We start from the raw sequence: 27,313 nt of genomic DNA on the forward strand, positions 1-27,313 counted from the left end.
TAGGAGACAGGTTGCATGCTTCCTTCTTGTGTATCTTTGAGCATTTGAAGATCATATGAGTCAAAATATTTTGAAATATGATGGACAAATTTTAGGGTATGACAACGAGCATCCCTCTGCTCTTCAGAGCACAAATGGAAACCTTTGACGACCGAAGAATCCTAGTCGACCAGGGAGCTTGGACGACATTATGTATTCCCAACTCTTTTCAATACTGCAGCTAGACGAAACGCATCTAACTCCTTGCGTAGGCTTCGATCTGCAGGCTTTCAACGATGTCGTCACCAAACCTTGGGGATATGTAGAGCAGATCATCACCTTTGGGGAAGCAAAAACGGCCAGATCTATCAACATATAATTCTTGGACATAGACTATCTGTCACTCTATCAATGCATCCTCGGGAGACCCACCCTCGCTGAACTGATAGTCGTACTCTCCACGGTACACCTGAAGATGAAGTGCTACACCTCCAAGGGCGTCGTTGCCACCCTACACGGGGACATCGAGGCTGCGAGGAGATGCTTCTAGGTCGTCTCAAAGGGGATGAACTATATGAATGCACCAGTCATAAGGAAACCTGTTCTTCCAAGCAACGCGGAAGAATCCAAACCACTGTCACGCGTCGACTCCATCGACCTCGACAATCGGTTCTTTAGAGACAACTTGAGAGATTAGAAGAAGGACAAAGCTTCGTCGACCATAATGGAGACGACCCAAGCAAAGACTTGAAGATTGGAGCAGGCATCCCCGACTTGATGAGGAAGCAACTCAAAGCCTGCCTCAGGGAGAACGCATACCTCTTTGCGTGGAGCGCTTCAAAGATTCCCAGATTGGACCTGGAGATCGCACGTCACCAATCGACTGCAGATCCACCCATTAGGGCTCTAGCTCTGCGTAGATGTCGACAATCCCCTAAAAAAATAGAGGATGCCGAGCAAGCAGTAAAGGACCTCATAGAGGCAAAATTTATATAGGAGGCCAAGTACACCACTTGGGTGTCCAACGTTGTACTTGTTAAAAAATAGAATGGAAAATGGTGTATATGCATTGATTACATTGATATCAATAAGGCTTTCCCGAAAGATGCTTATCCCCTGCCTAGCATAGATAAACTTGTTGATGATACTGTAGATTTCAAACTTGTGTCCTTCATGGACGCATACTCTAGTTACAACCAGATCCCCATGGCAAATGGGAACAAGAAGTACACGACCTTCATGATCGAGTCGGGCAACTATTACTACAACGTAATACCCTTCAGTCTGAAGAACGCCGGAGCTACCTACCAAAGAATGATGAACAAAGTTTGTCGAAGAGAAATTAGAGACATGCTCGAAGTATACTTGGAAGACATGATCGTGAAATCGCAAGAGGAATCCGATCACGCGGCCCACCTTAAGAAAGTCTTCGACCAGGCTCGGAAGTACAATATACGGTTCAACACGGAAAAGTGCACCTTCAGGGTACGGACAGAAAAATTCTTCGGATTCTACCTAACAAAACAAGGAATCGAAGTTAACTCTAGCAAGTGTAGAGCTTTGTCCGAACTCCCGCCGCCGAGATCAAAGAAGTCAATTCAAACTCTGAACGAGATGCTCACATCCCTATCTTGCTTCGTAGAAAATTATGCCAAACACGTTCTCCCCTTTTTCAAACTTCTCCGCAAGGAGGCAACTTTCGAGTAGACGGTTGAGTGCGGACAAACCCCCCTCTATATCAAACATGCTTTATCAAAACCACCGGGTCCTCAGCTGACCAATTATACAAGGAGACCCTCTATCTCTATCTCGTCGTCACTCTCGAGGCCCTCGGAGCTAAGTTGCTTCCATGTTAGAGTTACAAAATAAAATGCACCAGATTGACAATTACACATTTACACCCCTAATTATACTTTTAATTAATATAAGTAAGAATGTAAAAATATTAATAAAATAAAGTAAATTTTCTTACTAAAACTAGAAATTAACGTAATAAAAATCTAAATATATTTACTTATGCAGGGAAAGTTTTCTTTTATGTGATAGAAAGTTTTTTCGTTTTATTTTAAGACAATGTTGGAAGAATTGTTAATTGAAATAATTAAATATATTAAATTTAAAGTACTTACTAAAGAAGTGTTGATATACAAATGTGTTGCCCGATTCTTCAAATGTTGCGTTGCGTTGCGTTTCCCCAGCAGAGGAAATACAAAGTTAGTGCCACCAAGAGCTCCTCCAACCACACTAAGTCCCATCGTTCAGGTATGGAACCTCTTTAGTAATGGATTTTATTATCTCATAACACAGTGTCTAAGAATCATGGTCATTGTATGTCTTTCTAGGTTCAATAGCATCCTTGCATTTCTATTTCTTGCGTTTCATTTCTTGCTCAATAGCATTACCCTTTTGAAGATAAAGTTTTTCTAATCTTTTACTACTATAACATCTCTAAAATGGATGAAAGTTTGAGACTTTTTTGTTTCTGTTCTAAATTTTTGTATCACCTAGTTTAGTTTGTTTTTCTAATCTTTTACTACTATAACATCTCTAAAATGGATGAAAGTTTGAGACTTTTTGTTTCTGTTCTAAATTTTTGTATCACCTAGTTTAGTTTGTTTTTCTAATCTTTTACTACTATAACATCTCTAAAATGGATGAAAGTTTGAGACTTTTTGTTTCTGTTCTAAATTTTTGTATCACCTAGTTTAGTTTGTTTTTCTAATCTTTTACTACTATAACATCTCTAAAATGGATGAAAGTTTGAGACTTTTTGTTTCGTTCTAAATTTCTGTATCACCTAGTTTAGTTTCAGAATGGAAGAGGGCTTTGAAGATTGGAGAACAAGTGGACACTTGAATGAAGTAAAAAATCAAGAAACTGGAGGTTTATTATATTGTCATTTTCAAATTTCAATCTATGAAATATCTTATTTTGTTATTATATTCATATCAAATTTTAAATGTGTAGATTGTTGTTTTGCCTTCACGGCATGTGCGGCTGTTGAAGTTTTGCACCACAAGCACCCTGACTCTCAAATAAGAGTGGTGCTATCGTGTCAAGACTTGTGGAACAATTTAGTAACAGTCGACCAAACGGAACCTGGGTGTAGCATTCTTGACACTTTAAAATGGATTTATTTTAATGGTTGTGTATTGGAAGAGCATTGTCCTTATTTAGGACGATTGCAGCCTCCTATACCTTTGGAAGATCGCCGGGTAAAATATTCCATTTTTTATTGGAGTGATAGTCCACAACCATTACTTTTTAAATTCTAGCTTTTGTTATGACAATGATATAGATAGCAATCTAAGAAGCAGTAGTATATCAAATTAGAGATTTAATTAAGTTACATCAACCATTAATCTATCTGTTACATCAATGTTTTAATTAAGTTAAATTATTAGTAATTTTCAAGTGGGTTTTTATTATCATTTACCACACTTGATAAAATTTGAAAATAATTCAATAGTTCGTATTTGTAGTGTATCTAAATAGCTTTTAATTTAGTTGTGGATATTCAAATATTTCTCTTAACCTTTTATTTATGTTGTTGTAGGTTAAAATGAGGATCAAAACTTTGAAACCGGTACTTCGTAAGAACATGGAATATGAAGTATATCGTGGACCAGTCATCGTTGAAATAGATTGGCTTCAGGAAATGGATTTGATTCGAGGGGTAAAATATGTAATATTAATGAAAGTTAGATTAACTTAGTATTTTATTTAATAATTTATTTTTTGTTACAATAATAGGATGGAATATATTCAGGACCGCTTCGTGCATCAACATTTAAAAATGGCAAAATAGAGAAACACGGGGTGCTTGTTGTAGGATTTGGAGCCCAAATGGAGGGAGATGAGCTGATCAAGTTTTGGATTATCCAAAACTCACATGGATCTGGTTGGGGGCACAATGGATATGCTAAATTCAATCGAGCTAAAATTCACAACAGGTATCTAATCAATGATGGATGGACAGTTGTTGGTATAAGCTATTGTGATTTAGAGGGACATCCATACGAGGAGTTGTGATCAATGGTTCGTAGTATTTGTTTTAATTAATTGTTAAACTATGATGAAACATATAAGTATTTTGATTATGTTATTTTAAAAGCTGAGAACACGTGCATAGTTTAGAAGAGTTTGATGTTTGCTTTCTAGACAATTAATGTTAGTATCATATCAATCATAGTCAAACTCCTTTCTATGTTGCAGTATATCTCTTTTTTTGCAATGAATACAAGTTTATGTCAATATCATTTCTTCAATTTTATTGCTATCATCTTCACAATAAATTTCTGTCCTTTTCAAAATGTCTCTTGTTGTATTTCTTCATGAAATATATGAAATTTTTTGTAATCTTAATATTGAACTTTTTCATATCAAATACATATTAGTTTTAGAAGGAAAGTGAATTTGATATGGGAAATGTGGACTTCCAAACCCTTAACATGTGTATCTCAAATTGGATATATTGGCTGCCTGTTCTTAACTAGTAGCTGACTGGTTGGTGGTTTGTGTGGTGCTGTGTATGCTTTTGACTGCTGTTAGGAGTTTTTATTCTTTTCATTGCAATATGTTCGGTTGAAAAAATTGTTGCTAGGGCCAAACATTGAAGCTCGAGATTACTCAGATTTGCCGGCCGTGTGCAACTGATAAAAAGTGTCTTCTTCTTCGTATCTAACTTCTGAATGCAATGTATTTCAGTTCCAAAATATGTGATAAAAAAAGTGGAAGTCATTTGTCGCTCTTTCCTTTAGTTTGGACATGAAACTATCACAAGGAAATCACCAATTGCATGGAGCAAAGTTTGTAGCCCAAGAAAGCAAGGAGGGCTTGGCATCATTTCTCTAAGCCACTGAAACACAGCCACCATGATGTTTAGTTTGGGGATAAATAAGATAGCTCTATAATAGGAATGATGTTTGGTGAGATAACTTTTGCTCGCTGAAAACTTAGGAGTGATGTTTAATTTGGGGATAAAAAGGATAGCTCTTTAATAGGCCTCCATATAGTTGAGAACACCACTCGTTGGCTGGATCTTAAAATCATCTTTTTGGTTATTATCAATAAAGTATTCTTTGATTCCAAAATATAAAAAAAAAGTCATTAAACATAAGAAATAGTTAATCAGTAGTATATCATATAATAGAAAACTAAACCGAGTGGAAATAAAGTTCATGGCTTTGTGGAAATAAAAAAATTTCGGTAACAATTTTTTCTTTGTAATAATTATATATTTCTTTATAATAAATATAATTATTTCATATTTCCATCTTAGATTCTTGGAAACTATTGTTTTTAATCTTCCAAACAAACACCCCTATTATATCTTGTAATACTTTTAACATGAGTATAATTATAATAACTTATTATTAGTTTATATAAATCTAAATAAATAGTAAAAAATAATTTTATAAAAATTCATATTTTTATTGAAATTTTTTAGGATGATGTTATACAGTTATATTTAATAATATAATATGTTATAAAATTTTATTTTATTCAAATTGATTCTCAGTCCAGAAACAATTTCGAATCCTCTCAATACAACCTTAAGAGTCCACAAATTAGACCAAGATCCATCTCCAAACATTATCGTGTCGTCTGCAAATTGTAATAAACTATACTCCACTGAGTCATTTATCTTGAATCTCTTTTACAACTCTCTGTCTATAGCTTGCATCATCATACCTGCCAACCCTTATGCCACAATTGTAAACAAAAATGGAGATAGAGGATCTCCCTGCCTTAAGCCTCTTGTCACTTGAAAATCTGCCGTTAGACTCCCGTTAACTAAAACTGACATCGAGCTTGTAAAGACCGCTACTTCCATCCAATTCATCCATCTATCACTAAATCCCATGCTTCTTAGCATTGACCTCAGGTAATTCCAATCTACACAGTCATATGCTTCTGCAAAATGTGCTTTGAAAATCATACACTCCTTCTTGTTCCTCTTCGCGTAATCTATGATTTCGTTTGTAACCAACACGCCATCAATGATTTGTCTTCCCGGTACAAATTCCTTTTGATTTGTGGATATCAATTTGCCTATAACATTCCTCATTCTCGCAGCTAGTATTCGTGATATGATTTTAAGGAGCCTACTTATCAAACATATTGGCATATACTCTTCAAGGTTTAGTGGATTTTCACATTTAGGAATTAAAGCAAGAAAAGATGCAGTTACAGCTTTTGGAAGCTTACCTCCTTTGTGAAAATCTTGGATGAACAATACAATTGGATCCCCCATGATGTCCCATCACTTCTTCAGAAGTTCTAAGTTGAATCCATCAGGTCCTGGACATTTATCTCCATCTCCTTCAAACACTGCTTGCTTTATTTCATCATCTGTAAATGGCTCTTCCAAGCTCCTACTCTCTTGCAAACTTAGCTTGTTTAACATTGCAGTTTGCAGTCGAGGTCTTAGAGAATTTGGGCTCCTGAATTTAGCTGCGAAAAATTCCTTAATAACTTATTTTACCTCTTTAACCGAATCTGCAATCACCCCTGCAGGATTTTTTATCGATTCAATGTAGTTTCTCTTATGTCTGGCCTTCATTGTCGCATGAAACAGCCTAGTATTATTGTCACCTTCCTTTGCTCACTTGTGGCTAGACTTATGACTGATGATGCTCTCTTTTATGTGTAGTTTATGCCAAAAAGACACTTGGTAAATCCTTTTACTTGCAAATTCCGCTTCTGTTAGATTCGCATTTGGATGAAACCATTTATCTTCCAACTGATTCAAGTCATCCACAATCTCTTCTATCTTCAGCTCCACCATTCCAAACACATTAAGATTCCACCATCTTAATCTTCCTCTCAGATACCTCAATTTCTCCTTTATGATGAAAGTTGGGCTTCCTTTAATAACAGTCGAGTTCCACTCCTTCTGAATGAAGGTTTTGAAGTCCTTATGATCATCCCAACACCTAAGCACTTTAAAACTTTTAGGCCCCCAATCCACTTTGCTTGTCCAAACCGGTTTATGGTCTGAAACGTCCCTCTTCCCTACCTCTTGTGCAACTATCTCCCATTTAGATATCAATCCATCATAAAAAAGAATACAATCTAGTCTACTCGTTGCCTTACCATTTGGTTGGATCCAAGTAAATAAGCTACCAGTTACTTGCATATTAATAAGCTCCATATTGTCAATAAAACACTTGAGTTCTTCCATTTCAACCCCTCTGCTGTGATTTTCCTTGCCCCTCCTCTCCTCCCTATTTTTGACTGAGTTGAAGTCTCCCCCAACCACCCATTCACCAGCTTCTAGTTTATTCTTCCAGCAAATAAGTTTCATCCACTGATCTCTTTTATCTGATAAGCTACACTGCAAATATACATTGGTGAATTATCTGATAGTTAACATTGTTGATTTTTATTTTAGTTATCTGATAAACCCTAAATAAATTATTTTGCTTATTGATTTATTAGAAATGCAGTGGCTTAATTTATTATAAAAGTGAATTGAAAAGTAACTTAAGGATAAAAAGGAATTTTTTAATTTTAACATTAGAGGTTAGAATCTATTTTAAAAATAAATTAATTAAATAGCTAAATATGTTCAAATATATTAAATTAATTGAGTTAAGTATATTTTCGGTCATATAAATATTTTAAATTTTATTTTTAATCGCTATTAAAAAAATGACATATTTTACTCCTTATAAAAATTTTATGAATGCATTTTTAGTCCTTGTTAATTTTTAAAATTTTGAAAATTCTTTAATTATCTTTAAAATTTTAAATTTTTGAATAATATTTTTCATACGTGTTTGGAATACTATAAAGTATTTTTATATCAAATTATATATTTTTTTAAAATGAAAAAAAATTAAATATGATTTTTTTAAATTTCAAAAGATAATTAAGTAATGTAAATCTCGACTTGGAAATCAGATTTTGAGTTTCTTTTTTTGGATGAACTTTTTATAACGTTCTAAATATGTCTGTAAAATAATCATTCAAAAATATATATTGATTTAACAGTAGGCACTAAAACTACATGCATAATAATTTTGTGGAGATCAAAGTATGTCATTTTTTTAATAGGACTAGAAATAAAATTTGGTAATTTTATAGTGACAAATAACATACTTAACCCAAATTAATATTACACATTTAAAATTAAATACATTATCAGTGTAAAGTTATTTTACACATTCAACCAATAAAAAATCAACAAAATATCATATCATTAAAATTTTTTTAAAATCAAAATGTAATGTAATTAGATCCATGGTTGTGTTTGATTGACAGTGTGAACTTATTTTATAATTTTACACTGTCAGTGCATCACTTTTTCCCTTATATTAAAATAAAACCAAACATAATAAATGATTTTTTTCTCTTAAAATTTAAAAAAGGCGGGAGTTTAAATCTAAAAATTGCTAATAACCTAACGGGTGATTTTGAATTCAAAACATTAAATATAACGATGAAGTTACGTAAATAGTAACGTTTTTTTTTGTACTTATCAAGAAAATATCAAGCAAGGTAATTTTGATTAAAGTTCTCGTTAATTTTATTTTTATAATAAGAAGGAAAAAAAGACAAGAAAAAGTGAATTTGTTAAAATAAGAGAATCATTCTATTTCTATATATGAAACGAAACAAAAAAATGTATAGAAAGAGACAAGACTGATATGTAGGGGTGGCAAACGGGCATGCCCGCGCCCGTTTAGCCCGCCCCGCAAAAGCCCGCAAATAAACGGGGCGGGGCGGGGCGGACATAGTTGAAGATGTGGGCCTAAAATCTAGCCCCGCCCCGCAAAAAAGTGAGGGCGGGGCGGGCAAAGCCCGCGGGCATTGCACCTTTTAAGCCTAAAAACATAAAAATTTATGAAAATGCACATGCCCGCAAAAGCCCGCGTTGAAAACGGGGCGGGGCGGGGCGGTCACATTAGAGGGTGAGGGCCTAAAACCTTGGCCCGCCCCGCACTAAAGTGCGGGTAAAACGGGCATGCCCAACGGGCCGGGCCCGTTTTGCCACCCCTACTGATATGTGGAGAAAAGTTTCTCTCTTGTCTTTAGAGGGCAAATCAAACATTCTATTTTAATGTTTGATGTCAGACTTTCAAAACATATCTTTGATTCACTGAAAATGTTCAACTATAAAAGAAAAAAAAAATACAGACAAATGGATCTTTACTATTGTTATCTTAATTTTTCTCTTTAACTAATTTAAGCTCTAAACTGCAATATTGCCCTATCAAGATGCTATCTCTTTACCAGCGTGAAGTCTTGGCATTTTCCCACACTTTAACCTATTTAAATAAAAGTATAAAAAGACAAGAAAAAATTAATAGCTAGAATTGGACAATTATTGTTAAAATCTCGATTTAAAACTTAAACTCTATAGATTTTATATTTTTAGTTCAGCATTTTGTATTAAATCGTAGGTAAAAATCTTTTTAGGTAAAATCATATTAAAAAACGATATTAAGTGATTTAAATTTTTTTGAAATCGGTGAAATCATGTAAAATCGTTGAATTTTACTCTTTGACCTGATTTTACTTTTTTTTTTGGTCAAAATTTATAAATCACATTTTATATTTTGACCTATAAATTTTCTCTATGGATTTTTAATTTTATTCAGGTTCACATCTTAGTTATAATATTAACGAATCTTTAACATTTGGAGATGAATTTAATCAAGTCGAATATGAATGTTCTAATGAAGATGATGTTGTACAAGGATTAAACTTTTGATTAAGTTGAAGATGAAAATGAAAAGATTTGTTTTTTTCAACTTGAAAAACTTGTGAAACTATTGTTTTTTTTATAATCTTTTGGATGTTACATTTTATGATTTGATGGACAATTTATGTAGTTTGATACAAGTTTATGAATATTACATTTTATTATGATTATATAGTATATTTTTTTTATAATTAAGTTAAATTTTTTAAATAATTAATGCATTTAGAATATTATATAATATATATATATATATATTTAATATAATTTTAATTTGAGATAAACTCTATGATTTTTTGTTTCAATTTTATTTAAGTAAAATGAATCAAAATAAAAATTCGATTCTAGCAACTTTGATTTTATTGGAAAAGAAAAAAAGAGAGTATAAAAAGAATCCTCTGTGATGATAAGAGACAACACTCTCATGTTGGGATAAATGTTTATCTCTCCTATCTTTTGAAGATAAAACAATCAAATTGTAGTTTGACTATATTTCACATTTTTTTCTGCCACCCAATTTTTCATTTTATTTTATTATTATTATTATCTTGTTATTTTCAATGTACTCGATGCTTAATGTCAGTCTTTCAGACTTTCAAAGAATTTCTTTGATCCACTTTATAAAATGGTCAACCATAAAAAATTTAACAGGTGAAAGAAGGGGCTATATGAAGAAAAAAACAACCTAATCAACTGAATTGTTCATAGGTTCTTGAAAATTCAATTTTTTGAAAGAACAATTTTAGAAAATTGTAGATCCGTGTACATGAGACTTTCTCAATTAGTAAACAAACTGTTTTTCAACTAGCCCAATTAATGCACCGCTTCTCCTCCGCCCCGCCCCCAAAAGAGATTGTTTTGAATTTTACAAATGCCATTAACAATTTTCTTTGGGGGTCTAAAGAAAGATAAAGTAAATATTACAAGACTTCCCAAAACCGATTTGAAAATAGAGATAATCTCCCGCCTAAACTTAGGAACCGCCCTTTCCATCCGAGAAGTTTATTTTTAATTTTAAGAACTAATGGCCTCCAAGCTGAAAGCTTTCTCGGATTAGACCCAATTGAAATCCCTAGAAACAAGAACTCTTTTCCCCCCTCCTACAAGAAAGAAAGTTTCTAGCATTATCCAAAAAGTTGTCGCTTAAGTTGAAACCGATTAACTTGCTTTCGTGAAAATTGATTCCAAGACCCAAAATGAGTTGAAAGCTCCTTAACACCGACTTTATAGGCCAAAGGTGATTCCAACTCCCATCCCCCACCAAGAGAGTATCATCTGCGAATTGTAGAACATCGATAAAGCACTTACCATAAATATTACAACCCGTATACATGCCATTTGCCAACGCTCTATTAACCAAGCACTTCAAACCTTCCCCCACAATGACAAATTGAATCGAAGATATAGGTTCTCCTTGACGCAAACCACGCTCCACCTTGAATTCTTTAGTATGACTCCCATTTACCATGACCTACATATCACCAGGGCATATCATTGTTTCCATCCAACTCAACCAAATCCCCCCAAGACGAAAGCGCTTTGGCAAGAAGTTTACTTCCCAAGACGAAAGCGCTTTGGCAATCCGATATAATTACTCCTATAACCTTCTCCAATCTGTCCGCCAACACCTTAGCTAAGATTTTATAGATACACCCTATCAAACAAATAGGCATGTAATCATTTAATTCCAAAGGATGATCCCTCTTCAGAATAAGAGTCAAAAAGGACGATGTAATCGACTTAGAGAGAACAACCCCCGCATGAAAATCTCTAAAACAAGCCAAAATGTCCTCCTTGAGAAACAACCAACAATTCTTAATAAAAAGAATATAATAACCATCAGGTCCCAGAGATTTCGAACCATCACAATTCCAAATTGCCTCCTTGACTTCTTCCTTTGAAAAGCTAAATTCTAGAGAAGCCCCCTCTTCTTCAGTAATTCTCTTAAACACCGCTCCATCCATCACTGGTCTAATTGGAACGTCCTCCACATATTTATTAGCAAAATGCTGATACACCTCCCTTCTAATGCCCACTACCGACTCCATCATTCCCCTATCCATTACCATACCACCTGTTGTACCCCAAAATTTGCCCTCATCTTTTTTCAAGGAGAAGGCAACGAACTTCTGTCTAAAATTTGTAGTTTCATATATATCCTGATTTTATGAATACTCAGTTTTTAGAATATTTTTATACGGTATTTTGGTTCGCTGTTGAATTTATTCTTACACAAACGCTAAGTACTGTTTATCACTTCACACACGCTGTTTATTTAAGATTTATTTGCAGATAAATGGTACTAACGCAATTGGTAGAGGATTAAATTTTGCAGGCGCAGAGTTCGAGGATTCAGACTGTACTGGTAACAATTAAATTATTATTGGTTTTATGTTTTCCACTAATTTTTGTACTATATTGATTTCAAATCTCTTTCTTTCTTTTCAAATCTCTTTCTTTCAAATCAAATCCTAACTTTATTCCATACATCTTTCTTTTCAAACCCTACCATACACTTTCTTTCAAAACCTACTATCATTCAAACTTTCCTTTTTTGTACGGTATCACTTCATTCCCCAACGACTCCATCCTTCTTTCACTCTATAAATACCCCTCATTTTTTCCATAAAATCTCACATCAAATTTCATTCATCTCCCAAGTTTCTATCATCTTATTTCCTCTTCTTCCCCGGCAAAAATGGCAAAGTGGGTGGATACATTGTTTCTTATGGTCATCACTATTTTTACAGTGATCATGTCTTTCTTCTGTTTGCATAGTCCTGAGAAATGCGGACCTGGGATGCTTACACTTCCGTGCATCTATTTTCTGTTGTTTATAGCATGGGTTTTTAATCGTCATATTTAAAGTTTGTCGTATCTTTCGCTTTCAGATAATGTACCGTTCATTATGTTTGTCGTACTGTTCGCTATATTTTTTATGTAATATTTGTACTGTCAGTATTAAATATTGTGCTATCTGTTATACCGTCGTTTAATTAACAAGATAATATTATGTGTGTTTATTGCTAGTTAAATATTTATTTTTCTGTGCATTAAATCCTTTTCAATCTTATTATTGACGGTAATTTCGTTCGCGTACGGTGTATTTTAAAATTATTTATTATGTTTGTGTTTTCTAACAAATCATGTAAATAATTTCTCACCATTAACACAACAAAAACAAAAAGAAAAAAATTAACTTTAACTGTTAAGTTTTCACTTTAACTGTTACATTAATACCCGGACAGCCAGTTAACAGTCAAACCCGATGACAACACGATTCTCCGTGTTTTGTATCATCAGTCAAATCAATCTTTCACATTTTAAAATTCCAAGATTTTTGTTCTAGAAGTCTTCTGATAATCACAAGATCAGCCATGACTCAACACTGCACAAAAATCAGGTACGCTCAACTGTCTCCTACACAAACAGACCCTAACTAGGGTTTTGTTTTTTTTCTTCAGGAAAATGAGTTTCTGAGACCTCAAATGGATTTCATGGATCTCCATATGTCTCAAAGTACCATCAGACAAATTTTCAAACTTCGATTCGCTCGGACGCACAATCGATAGCTCAAACAGTCAACAGACGACCAGTTTGACCGAAAAGTCAACAGACAGTCAAAAATGAATTTTTTTGTCAACATCCATAATTTGTCAAAAGATTCATCATTTGATCAATGGTTGATCATAATTCATCAAGAAAATTTCAGAAATCGGCAAAACTCTAAGTTTCAAAATTAGGGATTTCTCCTAAAAAGTCAACTGAACTTTGATCGGCCATAACTCTCTCCTCATTCATCCAAAAAATTCCAACCAAAGAATCATTTTGAATGGGATTCAATTATCTTTCAAATATAATTGGTCTCATGTTCATTGAGTTTACCATGTGGAAAATATGGGCCAAGACATTACAGGTCATCTTCAAAGTCAACAAAAAGTGGTTTTTTGTCAAAGCCCATAACATCAAGATAAATTCTCCAAATGCAAAAAAGTTTCCAAAGTAGCTTGTAGAGGACATCTTGAGGTTTCTAAAAAGTATAAGAACTCCTTCATATGATCAAAATTGAGGGAGATATACCTTGTTGAAGTTGGCTATTTTTTGGGAAAATGCATGAAACCAACATTGATCAAAAATGTTTTTTTTCCAAAAAAGGCCAAGTTTTCATGATCCAAACATGTTTCTAATGATGCTAAGGGCCTCCCACGACCAACCTAAGGCCCATAACATTTTTATTTCTTTTTTAGTTTAATTTTATTACATTTAAAGTTAAAGTAAAAAAGAAATGGATCAAGATAATCATGCAAAGCTTTTGTCCTTAGCTTGAGTCACCAAGATAGCTTAACTTCTGCAACATAGAGATGGTACAGCAGGCCTAGAGCAAGAGGATGAAGAAAAATGAAGCCATGGCCAAAGAATTCAAAGCTTTATATATTAAAAAATTCAAAAGTTCAAAGACCATTAATAATTGTTAGCTTAAGATTGAAGCACTCTTATTGCTCATAAATAGCTTAGCATACTTCACTAAGAGGACACACACGAATTCAAAATCAAATCCATGCTTGTAACACACTTGTATCATACTTGAAATTTTGCAAGAAATTTGAAATTCGAATTTTAAGTTTCAGCTCAATTCAATCCAAATTAAATACTTAAACACGATACCTGAACATCATTGAACCTTTCCAAATCAATTTCAAGCCTTGAAGCTCACTGAATCGAGCTCAAAAGCTCACGGTTTGTCCAAAACTGAAATTTACAAAAGTACTATTATTCATGCATATTCAATAAGATGTAATCCCATATTTATGTTTAGTTTTGTGCCCTGATCGTTTCTGGAGCTTTAATTTAATTTTTATGAAGGTTTGAAGCATATACCATTTTAGGGTTCTTGGAGCTCGAAATGGGATCCTTCGATTTAGGCAAAATTAAAAGAAACCAGAGGCATATTCAAATTCAGTGGATCTGGACGAGTCAAATGGACATGTCGCGAAATATTTTTGTATAGGTTTACCCCTATTCGTTATTTTGCAGGGATGAAGGAGGTGTATTACAGCGCTTTTGGTAAAAAAAACGCTGCTAAAAGTAGAGGCGAGAGGAAGAAGACGACGAGGTGTCATCTCCTGATTGGCTGATTCAAATTGGTTTGCGCGTGTTTTGATTTTCGTTTGCAGATGGATCACGTATGACATGAAACACGCGTTAGCGTGTACCCTCGCACCATCAGCCCTCAGATCTCATTAAAGTTTCATCCAACGCGCCAGAAGCTACAGCGCACCATGGACTCTCAAAGCTTTGCCACACAGAATCATAATTTAATATATTTTCTATTTTATTTAATTCTCTTTGTGAAATTATTTAAAAATATTTTTAAAAATCAGAAAAATATGAAAAAAATATTTTTAGTTTGATAAAATAGTATATTATTTTTTGACATAAAAATATGTTATTTTTATTCATAATTAAAATATTTTGTTTAATTAATTTGATAATATTCATATATTTATCTTTTAATTATTTCTAACCTATCAAAAAAATCAGAAAAAATATTTTCTTTTTATTAAATTAAGTTTGTATATTATGAACTAATTTTGTACATAATTAGAATATTTTTTTCATTAAGTTTAATTATGTGTATAATTATTTGTATAATTATGTGTTAATTAACTTAATAATCTCAAAAACAATTTCAAAAATCTCAAAAAAAATAGTTTTATTTTAAAACTAACTAACAAGCAATATGAACATATTTTAGACTTAATTTTTAGGTTTAAATTTTATTTCTACTTTTTTCTCATTTAATTAAATTAACCGTGCATTAATTCTAATTAAAATCAATTATAAAAAATCCAAAAATATTTTCCCTTTATCTTATTGCAATTTAAATTCATAGATAAGTGTATAGGTTGTCAAATTCATGTAAATAGCGTAGTTTACATTTCTCGCACAATCGATGTAATAACGTAGATTTACTTTCCGCATTTTACATCCCTGCACTTTAATTTCTGTACATATAAAACTGCGTGTATGTCAAGAATAATAACTGAGGCGCTAGATCACTAATCTCAAAGATAACATATCTGAATACAAAACACAATCACACTTGCACCTCTTAGGGTAATCCCTTTGTGACTCTTTTCAAAATCAATTCTACTGTTTCAAATACAATTCAAGTTTTTCTTCTGTATCCAGTTAAGGAAAATTTTCTAAAAGAAATGGGAAAGAACCTTGTAAACTTAGGGTATACCTCCTAATTGCTTGCTCAATCAAAAAACAACAAAAGCATTTTCACATATCACTGTTTTTTCAAAACAAACTTTCAAAAGACTACACTTTGTATACATCCAAACAAGGATCATTACGAAGTTAAAAATCTTTTTCAAACCATCAAAACATCTTTCGAAAGATAAACACTTTGTATACATCCGCACAAGGATCATTACAAAGTTAACTCTTTACAAAAGTATTTAAAACCACATACAAGCATTTCAAAGCAAGACAAACGATTTAAACAAGTGAGCTAAGCAATTAAGAGCCCATGGATAACCATGGATACAAAGGGGTGCTAATACATTCCCTTTGTATAACCTACCCCCGAACCCAAAATCTCTTAAAGGTCTTTTTCTGTTTCTTTTATAAACCTTTCCTTAATTGGATAAAATAAAAGTCGGTGGCGACTCTCTGATTTTCATAACTCAAAAAAATAAAAGAAGAGTCAGTTCGCATCCCACAAAAAAACCGAGGATAACACCACCAATGTGATTTCTTCTAAGCATATGATTCATGACTCTATGAAAGAATTTAATGTTGGTACCCCCATTGTTTAACTAGAGAATACGAGATCTCTGGATAAACATATTTTCCTTGATCTTTAAATTCCGCTAAAACTTACAAGTATCCCTTCTTAAATCTTCCAATTCATTCTCCCTGACCACTACTAAATCATCCACCATGTTCATACTTTTAACCTAAGTTTCAACATCCAAATCAATCTTGCCAAAAACATTAACATTCCACCATCAAAGCCTAGTTTTAAGGATGCGTAATTTTTCCTTCAACACAAATTCTCCTCTGCCCGAAACAACTATAACCACCCACTCCTTCTCCACGACACTCACGAACTCCTTATTCCTAAACCATCATTGTTGCATTTAAATGATTAAGGGCCCCAATCCTCCTTATCCACAACTAACCATACCGAAAAATGATCTGACACGTCCCTCTCTTTGATGTGATGCCCCGCCACACCCCACCAACGAATGATATTATCTGAAACCAATAAACGGTCCAACTTACTCTTGGAGCGACCGTCACTGCTAAACCAACTGAACATTTTCCCTTTACAAGGGATATCTATAAGAGCAATGTCAACGAAAAAGCCGGAGAAATCCCTCCACTCTGTAGAATTTTCAGAACCAGATCTCCCAACTCTCTCCCTGCAATTTTTTACCACATTAAAATCCCCACCAATCATCCATTCCTCATCAACATACTTGGATTTCAACACTAGCAATCTTCTCCATAATGAACGCTTAGCCTCACCCGAACAACCAGAATAAACATTAACAATATACTAAATATTATTCTTCCAAGACACCTTGATTCCCAAGTACCTTGAGCACTTAAGCTGCATAACACATCCAGCCCTCCCTATTTCCAAAGAATCAACAAACCACCAGAGGAACCAATAGAATCAGAGATAGAAAAATCTATCACCTCTTTGGGCCAGAAGCTTCTAATCAGAGGTTGAGAAAACAAAGAGATCTTTGATTCCTGAATGAAAAAGATATCAACCTTCCCTTTATCAATAATATGCCCAATACGCCTCCTCTTAACCAAGCTACATCCTCCTATAATATTAAGAGACCCAATAATCATTTTGACACACTATGAAACACCTTCCTTCCTTTTCCACCGTCCTTGGTAAAACGCTCAAGATCATTATAAATTTTCTTCAGCTCCGGTTGGGATTCCACCATCACTACACCGAGCTTCTCTATCTCCACTCTCAACCTTTCTCCCCCATTCAATTATATAAATATTAACTTATTTAAATAAAAGTTAATTTATTTTAGAGAAAATAGGACATGCACTGACGGTGTAATGTAATTTTACAATGTCAACCAATAAATACTATGTATCTTGTCAAATAAATTTTATATTTTAAAATTATTTAAAAGATATATCGTATTGTTGATTTATTATTGGACGACAGTATAAAGTGCATGTTCATTAAGTTTTTATTATATAAATTAATTACAAAAAAAGAATTAATAAATTGGATCATGTTAAAACTGTTGAAATGAATGCACATTTCTAGAACATTCTAGAAAAATATATGACAATGTTTAGAAAGTTCTATGTTAATGTAATGTATAAAAGACAAACAAAAGTCTGGACAGTTCTATTCTAGAAACATCCTCAAGCACCTATAAATAGACAACATATGTGTAATTGTATTCAAGCCTTTAAGCCTTTAAGTTTCAATATCACTAACATTGAAGGCTTCACCATTCTATTACTCTCCTACTACAATAAGTTGATTACTTATGTGTTGCCTCGTGTTCTTTCAAATTAAATACTCCAATACTAGCTCCCACACTAATTGCTACTATCTTTCAACTATATACAAGAGCTTTTTACACTATCCAACTACATTTTAAACTATCATTACTACTTCAAATACCAATAGTGGTATCAAAGCTATGTTTGGTCACTCACTGGGCGTAGCAAAGTATTTCTTCTTGTCACCAAATATTTATTAAAACTAGAAAATGAGGTCTCTGGCTTAACTGTACAAAGGAGTACATGTAGCTACATGGCCCGACTCTGTTTGAATTCAAACCCAAACCTAAAAATGAGAGAGGGGAGTTCATGTAACCTAACATTCCGACCCTCTTAATTGCAAGTCCAACTAATATTGTAAACCTATCGCAAATAAGGCTCGAGTTTTGTTAGAGCACAAATGCAGGCGATAAAGAAAACTGAGACTTGTGACCTATGAGGCTCAACTTGAGTACAAGCATAGGAAAAAAAATGCAACTACTAGAGCAAGAATGAGTCCCTCTCAAAAGTCTTATACAAGAGTGATAAAGAGACTCATAACCAACTAAGAAGCAAGAGTAGTTTCTGTCAGAATTATTCAATAAAACCGACAAAGAGATTCACATGCAACTAGACAACAAATGTGATCATTGTCATAAGTCTTTAACAAGACAAATAAAGAGGATCACAAGCACAACTAAGGAGCGATAACGATTCTCATAAAAAACCTTCAACAATGATGAGAAAGAGTTTAATTAGGGGTGGCAAAACGGGCACGGCTCGCGGGGAAAGCCCGTTTTACCCGCACTTTTTCGCGGGGGCGGAGGAGGTTTTAGGCCCGCTCCCTTTAGTGTGCCCGCCGCGCCCTGTTTTTTTCGTGCTTTTGCGGGCATTAGCTTTTTCATACAAATTTACTATTTTTAGGCCTAAATGGTTCAAAGCTCGCGTGCTTTCCCCGCTCCTCCCTCACTTTTGTGGGGCGGGACAAGGTTCTAGACCCGCACTCTCTAATATGCTCGCGCCCGCCCCGTTTTTTGCGGGCTTTTGCGGGACGGGTCTAAACGGGGCGGGGATGCCCGTTTGCCACCCCTAAGTTTAATAACAATCATTGTGACTAGTGTGACAAAAGTGAATCACGATGGAGGTATTACTTTTCAAAATAAATATATTACATAATAATATCAATGAAGGAGGAGATAGCTTCACAAATTCACATTTGAACAACTATGAACTACACTTGGAGTTACCAAAATATGCATCAAGGAGGAGTGTTGAGAGAAAAATAGAATAGTCTAAAGTTGCTACATGTTTCTAGATTATTCCAATAAATCCTAGATTAACTTATAGCCTAAACAATTCTATATTAATGTAATGTATAAAAGACAAACAAAAGTCTAGATAGTTCTATTATAGAAACATCCTCAAACACCTATAAATAGACAACACATGTGTAATTGTATTCAAGCCTTTAAGGTTCAATATTAATAACATTGAAGGCTTCATCATACTATTACTCCTCCTAAAATAAGTTGATTATTTATGTGTTGCCTCGTGCTCTTTCATATTAAATGCTCCAATACTAGCTCTCACACTACTTGCTACTATCTTTCAACTATATACCAAAGCTTTTTACCCTATCCAACTACATTCTAAACTATCACTACTACTTCAAATACCAACAAAAAAACTGCATTTTATTAGATTAGACCTTTGTTAGGCAATATCATTTTAATCCTATACAAGCTTATAAGTTTATACATTCAAAATGAGTATATTTGATTTTTTAAGCAAGATATATTGATAGGAGTACAAATGGTACTCAATCCCGATTACAAAAGAACAAGATGAAACTCATACACAAATAGATTACAAAGCAACTCAGAAACACGACAAACCAGAAAAGCATGCTCGAGAGATTCCAAATCCGACGAGCATGCTTTTGATCAAGGAAAACCATTATGCTTTTGATAATCTCTCGAGCATGCTTTTGATACACTAAACATATTTATACACTAAGTTGGGAATTATTTAACGGTAATACAACAAAAACACGATAAGTGCCATAAAACTACATATACAAAAACACTTCAAAGTGGCACTTACCAAAGAAAAACAAGGAATTGGTTATAACTGATATTCTTTACTTTCTATTTGAAACAAGATTACAAGTTTTAAAAGAATAAAAAATAACCGTCTCACCCTAAATTAGGATTTTTCGTAAGCAATGAGGAGGGACTAGTATGCTATTTATAATAAACCTAACATACTAAACTAATGAGCTTTTTCAAAACTATCCATTACAAGCCAACTTAGGGTACAAGCTAACTTAAACAATTGAACATAACAAACATATCCAATTTGAAATACTAACAACCATTGTATTTCGACACTCACATACTAGAACACACTTCAACTACAATATGTAGGTCTTCAACTCATTCACTGCTATTGAAGCGGTAGATGGAAAGCAACACAAGATTTGGAAATATTTATCAGAGAATTTATCGTGTCCACATATAGTTTTTATAATGCCATTCAACGATTTCTATGTTTTCGAGCTCGGGTAAAAACGGGTTTTAAGTTAAAGCGAAAAATAAAACATATGAATAGAAAATGAATACATTCTTTGGAAAGAATTAACTTATCAGATATGAAAATATACTTCACTCGTCACAAACTTAAGCCTATCACTCAGTTGCACTCAACTTATAATACTTGTAAAAATCACCACATACCCCTCACATCAATGTCCTTGTATGCAATTTCGACGAGAGTTCAACTATATTGTTGAAACATATTGGTTATTGTCCAAAAGTTTCAAAAAAATTTCATTTCAGATCTCTGCCCGTAATGTCCCGTTTATAACTTTCATTGTGTACCTGCTTGATATTTGAAACACTTTGTAGTCTTTTCCGTTTCAAATATGCAAGTATGTTTTCTTGGCGCAACTTTGATTATGGTTATTTCCGAAATAATCTCTTTCTCCCCCGGCTTAAGTCGACCTACAATTGAATGACCTTGTAGCTTGGTGTCTAACGCATGATTATGTTTACCAGAAATAACACAAACCACCACATATCATCCACCATACGTGATCCGTGCGATTTAAATGAACACTCACATTTTCTTGATTCGTCTTAGCATCAACATTCAACTTGTCCGAAACAACTTTGGAAAACATGTCGGGATGCACCGTATCTAAAACTGGCAAAAACAGAATTCTGTTAAGAATTATGTTCCTATAACAGACAATTTCGAAAATGCATTTCCGAAATAATATTTAGGTGAATTTCAAAAATGCATTTTCGAATAATATTTAGGTGGGTTTCAAAAACGCATTTTCGAACAGACACAACAGTGTTTTCATCCAAAAAGCATTCTTCAATATTATGAAATCAAAGATGAAATGAGGAAAGTTTAACTTAAATTGCAGTTTTTTATGCTCTCTTTGACATGAAGTTTTTGGAAGATTTTGGTTATGAGATGAAATGGGGTGAATGAAATAGTTCATGCAATAAGATGGTATAAAAAGAATATTTTTAGAAATGAATCTCTGAAAATATCACTCAATATTTAAATTTAACGTTCATGTGTAAACAGAATTTTTTCAAAGATGCATTTTTGAAACACTTTAAAATTTAATTTGAGATGCGTTAAGAGATGTGTTCGAAAATACATCTCATAAAGACATTTTAAAGTTTTATCGAGTTTTTTTAAACACTACAAAATCTACAAAGAAATTTCCTTCTAAATTCTAGAGTTTATTACCGGGCCTGGGGTAATAACAAGTTAAAACCAGCCCAAACTGTAAAAAAAAACCGTAGAGATGATGGGATCTTCCTTTAGGTTTAGGTTTAGGTATATCTGATTTGTCATTCTTCCTTTCTGCATATTGTCGATGGAACTCCATACCAGCGTGTTCGGTGTCAACCGACCTCCCTCGGAAAGCTTGGAAGATAGAGGTAAACTGATCAAATTGGAATCGGAAAGCTTGGAAGATAGAGGTAAACTGATCAAATTGGAATCGGAATCGGAATCCGAATCAGAATTGGTTTCGGAAACGGAATCGGATTCGGATTCTGAAACGGAACCGGGATCAAAGCCGAAACCGCGGGTGATTTAAGATTGGGAATTGAAACGGCCTGAAGATCTTGTTGCGAGTGACTCCACAGCTCTTCGATGCCATCGCCCCTCCAAAAATTGCAGGTCTATGTGGCGGTGTAATTCCCCTTCCCATAGACGATGAGTGTCGACTTAATGTCACTCCCCTATGCAATGCTGCCTTAGACAACTACAATAATGAGAATCAGGTTCAAAACTACCAATATTTACTTATGGATATACTACATTATGTTTATTCATTCATTCATATATCAACTAATATGGTATACTTGATTATAACTAGGGTTCAAATTTTGTGCTGGCTGATATTTTAAGGACAACCTGGAGAGCTGGTGGTATGTATTACATCACCTTTCAAGCCACACATCTTTCCGATAGCAATGCCACAACTTTCCAGGCACAAGTACAAAGAAAACCGAAGGGAGAACACAAGGTCTATTCGTGCGCCATTAAAACCTAACACACCATGGTAATAATGTTACATATATTTGATTTTGCCATTATGAAGAATTGGTCTTCACTCTTCAAACTAGCCTAAGACTATATTGATAGAAGCATCCTTTGAATCAGTTCTATTATTGTTTATCTTTGATGAATGATTTGTTGTCATGTACATGCAACCATTGTGTTCTTTATCTTTGATGAATGATTTGTTGTCATGTACATGCAACCATTGTGTTCGGATGTTATCTACAAATTATTACAAGGATTTTGTTCCCTTTTGCATTTACTTATGCAGTTTTTACACCTTTTTTCTTCTGGTACAGATCACTGTTTTTTTGTATGATTAGGTTCACATAGAGCTTTCAACCTCCTTTTTATCTTATCCACTAGAACTGGTTTATTTTCAATGACTGTATATCGAATTTTGGAATTTGGAAGCATAGTTTTTGCAATGCAACTCATGCTTGTACATGTGACTTTTAAATCTATCTCCATGAATTAGTAATGTTCTATATGTTTACCTTTTGCAGGAATTCATGTCCACTGCACCCACCTGCTGCTGATTTTAGTTGTTAGAAACATGGGGGTGAAAGTAGGCTTGGACTTCTGGGTGTAGTTAATTAAATATGACTGCTGTTTATATATGATATATTTGCTACAACAACATTTTGCAATTTTAACCTCACTTTCTTGTGTCATTTGACACTATAACTTCAGGGTGTAGTTAATTAAAAATGACTGATTGTGCATGCTATATTTGCTACAACATTTTGTAATTTTAACCTCACTTTTTGGGTCACTTCACGCAATCTAATGGCATGAATGTTAGTTATTTAACTTTATCTGTATAATTGGATAAACTTATTGTTATGAATATATCTTAGTCTTGAATGATATATAGTGTATGTTTGGATTGACTTCTACAAGCCTCAAAAGCATTTGTAGTCCACTTCAATTTGAAAATTGTTTTTTTTCCTTGTTCGGATACTTTTCCAAAATCAATTCTCCTCCTTCAAAAACAATTTTAGTAGAAGCTGCAATTCCTAGCTTTTGAGTTTAGTAGAATCATTTATAGATTTATTATATATTACTAGTATTTATTATAACTCTTTTAAATTTTTCTTCTTTACTCTTTAATTTTCATTTCATCAATTACTTCGTCTATGTTTGGTTGTCCGGTAGAAAACATCAAAATCAATTATGGGTTTGTAAAATCAATTCTGGAGTGTTTGGCATTCTCAAACAGTCTGCCACCACTATGTTTTTTGTGGTTCAAAATTGATTTTTTTATGAAGCTACAATTCCTAACTTCTTGAAATCAAGTCTAAGAATTAATTCTTCCTTTCCATCAATTTTTCTTTTTTTGCCTTTAAATTGAACAATATCCTTAATTCTTACCATATTTTTTTTATCCTTTTCGTCATTTACACATTCAAAAGTCATTTTGATAAAAATATCCAAATAACATTTTTCATACAAATCACTTTTGTTGTGAATATATCCAAACATAAATCACTTTATATTAAACTCAATTTTAATTAAAATCAATTCTTTCAAAATTATTTTTTTTCACCGCAGAACCATTATGGTAATTATACAATTCAATTATTGTAAACTCAATTCTGTTGAAATCAACTCTACCAAACTCAATTCTCTCGTAATCAATTCTGTCCACCGCCAATCCAAACACACTCCTAGCCTATGTGGGGATGCTGTACTGAGGAATGGCCAATACACAATACGAAACATGCCAATGCTGCTAACTGAATGGAAACCGAACTTTAATTTGAAGAAATATATGTTACGTACCATCCTGATATGGATTCTGCTACCTCAATTACCATTACATCTATGGGGAGCCACAAGTTTAGGAAAGATTGGGAGTGTACTAGGTACACCTTTGATGACACATGAATGCACTGCAAACTGGTACTGAATTTTTTAAGCGAGAATTTTAGTTGAGATCAATATCACATAAGAGCTTGTTAAGGAAATTACAATCACAGACAAACATGGTGAAAAGATGCAACAATCGGTGGAATATGGAGACCGCCATATTACACTAAATGTCACAAGATTGGTCACGTGTGTGGAGGGAAGCAAAAAAAAATTGTCAAACAATGGGCACCAAAGGAAAAGACATCGCGAGAGGAGATAACAGAAACAATAACCAGTACCTTCAGCCATAAGGTATACAAGATCAGTCCGTAACTCTTATAAATAATCAGCATATAGTAAATCAAATAGTAGAGGAATCTCCAACTGCTACATGGTATGAAGTTAGAAAGAAAGGACATCGAACTAACTGGAGTAATCATAGTGGTAAGGACCCAACTAACACATCAAAAGTCAATCATGGGAATTTGTTGGAGACACTAAGAAATGACCAGCCTTAGTGTTCTTAGAGGAAGTCCCATGATAGTATCGTGGAATGTGCAGGGGCTGAATAAAGCGGGCAAAGTGAGAGAGATAATTATGAGAGGCATGAGAATGGTGGGCTATGGATCTATTGGGATGTCAATCGAATTAAGATAGACTATGTTGAGAGCATAAACCAAATGATCCACTGCAGAATAATTGATACAAATGGGAATTTCCTGCACTGGTTGGCAACAATATATGCCCATAACCACCTTCATCTATGGAAAAAACTCTAGCATAATATTGAGAGACTGAACTCTCAACAACAAGGGTCATGGATGATTATTGGATATTTTAACAATGTTGTTAAAATAGAAGATTTAGTGGGTGGTAATGAGGTATCTGAAAGAGAATACATCGACATAGTTGATATGATAAGTAATACTGATCTATATGAAATTGAGAGTAGAGGTGATTATTTCATGTGGTCAAACAAATACCAAGATAACCCTATTTATTCTAGAATAGATAGAGTGCTGGGAAATGTTGATTGGATGCAACAATATGTGAATGCTACTTTGACAAATATGGAGTCCAATACGTCGGATCACTCCATGTTGGTTCTCATGGATAATACGCAGATACAGGCTAAAACTCACACCTTCAGGTTCATTAATTGCCCATCTGATTTGGATAATTTTGTTGAGATTGTAAGGAGTAGCTGGAATATTCCTGTAAATGGCAGAACAATGGTTGTGGTATGGAAAAAGCTGCTCATACTTCAGCCTAGTATCAGGAAATAGGGGTGGGAGTAGGTTAGGCTAGGCTTTTTAAGACCTGGGTCTGGCCTACGATAAATTTACAAGGCTTGAGCCTGACCTATGGCCTTCTATAGGCTCTTTTTTTCCAGCCTGGTCTGACGTTTTTAAAAGCCCGACCTGGTCTGAAATCTTATTTAAAAGCCTCTTTCTCATTAAGGTTTTCAATTAATCCGTACTACGTAAAAAAGCCTTATACGTCGGCCTATATAGGAATATTTAGGCTGGACTATTTAACTTCTTTTCATATATATATATATATATATATATATATATATATATATATATATATATATGATATATATATATATATATATATATATATATATATATATATATATATATATATATATATATATATATATATATATATATATATATATGAGAAGGGATCAATTGACACCAAATCCTACTCCTTTATTCTTAACAATTCAAAGGTTAAGATATATTTCCTTAAAAAACTCATGTGTTAGTTAAAAGTGAATGTATCTTAACCTTTAGATTAATAATAATAAAAAGATAGGATTTGGTGTCAAAATTAATACTTTGACACCGGTGTCAAATGATCCCCCTCTCTCTCTCTCTCTCTCTCTCTCTCTCTCTCTATATATATATATATATATATATATATATATATATATATATATATATATATATATATATATATATATATATATATATATATATATATATATATATATATATATATATATATATATATATATATATATATATATATATATATATATATATATATGGCCAGCCTATTTAGACTATTTTTAATATATATGAAAATATAGACCGACCTATAAGGCTTCATAGGCTTTTTTAATAGCCTAAGCTTGGTCTATGTAATTAAATAGGCTTTTAAAAAAGTCTAAGCATGACCTTTTTATCAAATAGGGCTGACTTGACCTGGCCTTAAATAGGCTAGACTATAGGCCCCTATAGGCCGGTCTGGCCTATTCCCATCCCTATCAGAAAATTAAGTAACCCTTTACCAAACATGGAAAAAAACATTGATACAACTAGAAATGCTATGTCCACTACACAAAAAGATCTTATAATTGATAGGATGAATGCAACCAAGATTGAAATGGTCAAAAGTTGCTTTGACGATTTAATTAAATGGATGGATATGGAATCTAAGATGCTGAAGCAACGGGAAAAAATAGAATTGTTGAGATATGGTGATGGAAATAAATAATATTTTCATGCATCCATAAAGGCTAAGCAACTATTTAAGAGTATGTGCAACATTAAAAAAGATGATGGCTCTTTTGCAAATAACCATAAGGAATTAGAAAATGAAGTTGTGATGTTTTATAAAAAAGTT

The 27,313-nt window shown here is 33.5% G+C and overlaps 2 protein-coding genes across 2 annotated transcripts in view; both read left to right on the plus strand.

The window, feature by feature from the left end:
• The window catches only part of LOC131661612 (uncharacterized), a 62,135-nt gene extending 38,500 nt beyond the window's left edge, over positions 1-23,635 (plus strand). Inside the window, exons 2-4 of the mRNA XM_058931209.1 lie at positions 22,405-22,542; positions 22,638-22,823; positions 23,329-23,635. Coding sequence (XP_058787192.1) covers positions 22,405-22,542; positions 22,638-22,814 — 315 coding nt within the window. The 3' untranslated portion in view covers positions 22,815-22,823; positions 23,329-23,635. The remainder of the gene's footprint in view (positions 1-22,404; positions 22,543-22,637; positions 22,824-23,328) is intronic.
• Positions 2,787-4,066, plus strand: LOC131661613 (ervatamin-B-like). Its single transcript, XM_058931211.1, has 4 exons — positions 2,787-2,862; positions 2,947-3,194; positions 3,536-3,655; positions 3,733-4,066. The coding sequence occupies exons 1-4, from the start codon at positions 2,793-2,795 to the stop codon at positions 4,009-4,011; spliced, it is 717 nt and encodes a 238-aa protein (XP_058787194.1). The 5' UTR covers positions 2,787-2,792; the 3' UTR covers positions 4,012-4,066.
• Positions 23,636-27,313: the final 3,678 nt, after the last annotated feature.

This window comes from Vicia villosa, linkage group LG3, assembly GCF_029867415.1.
Source record: "Vicia villosa cultivar HV-30 ecotype Madison, WI linkage group LG3, Vvil1.0, whole genome shotgun sequence".
NCBI lineage: Eukaryota > Viridiplantae > Streptophyta > Magnoliopsida > Fabales > Fabaceae > Vicia > Vicia villosa.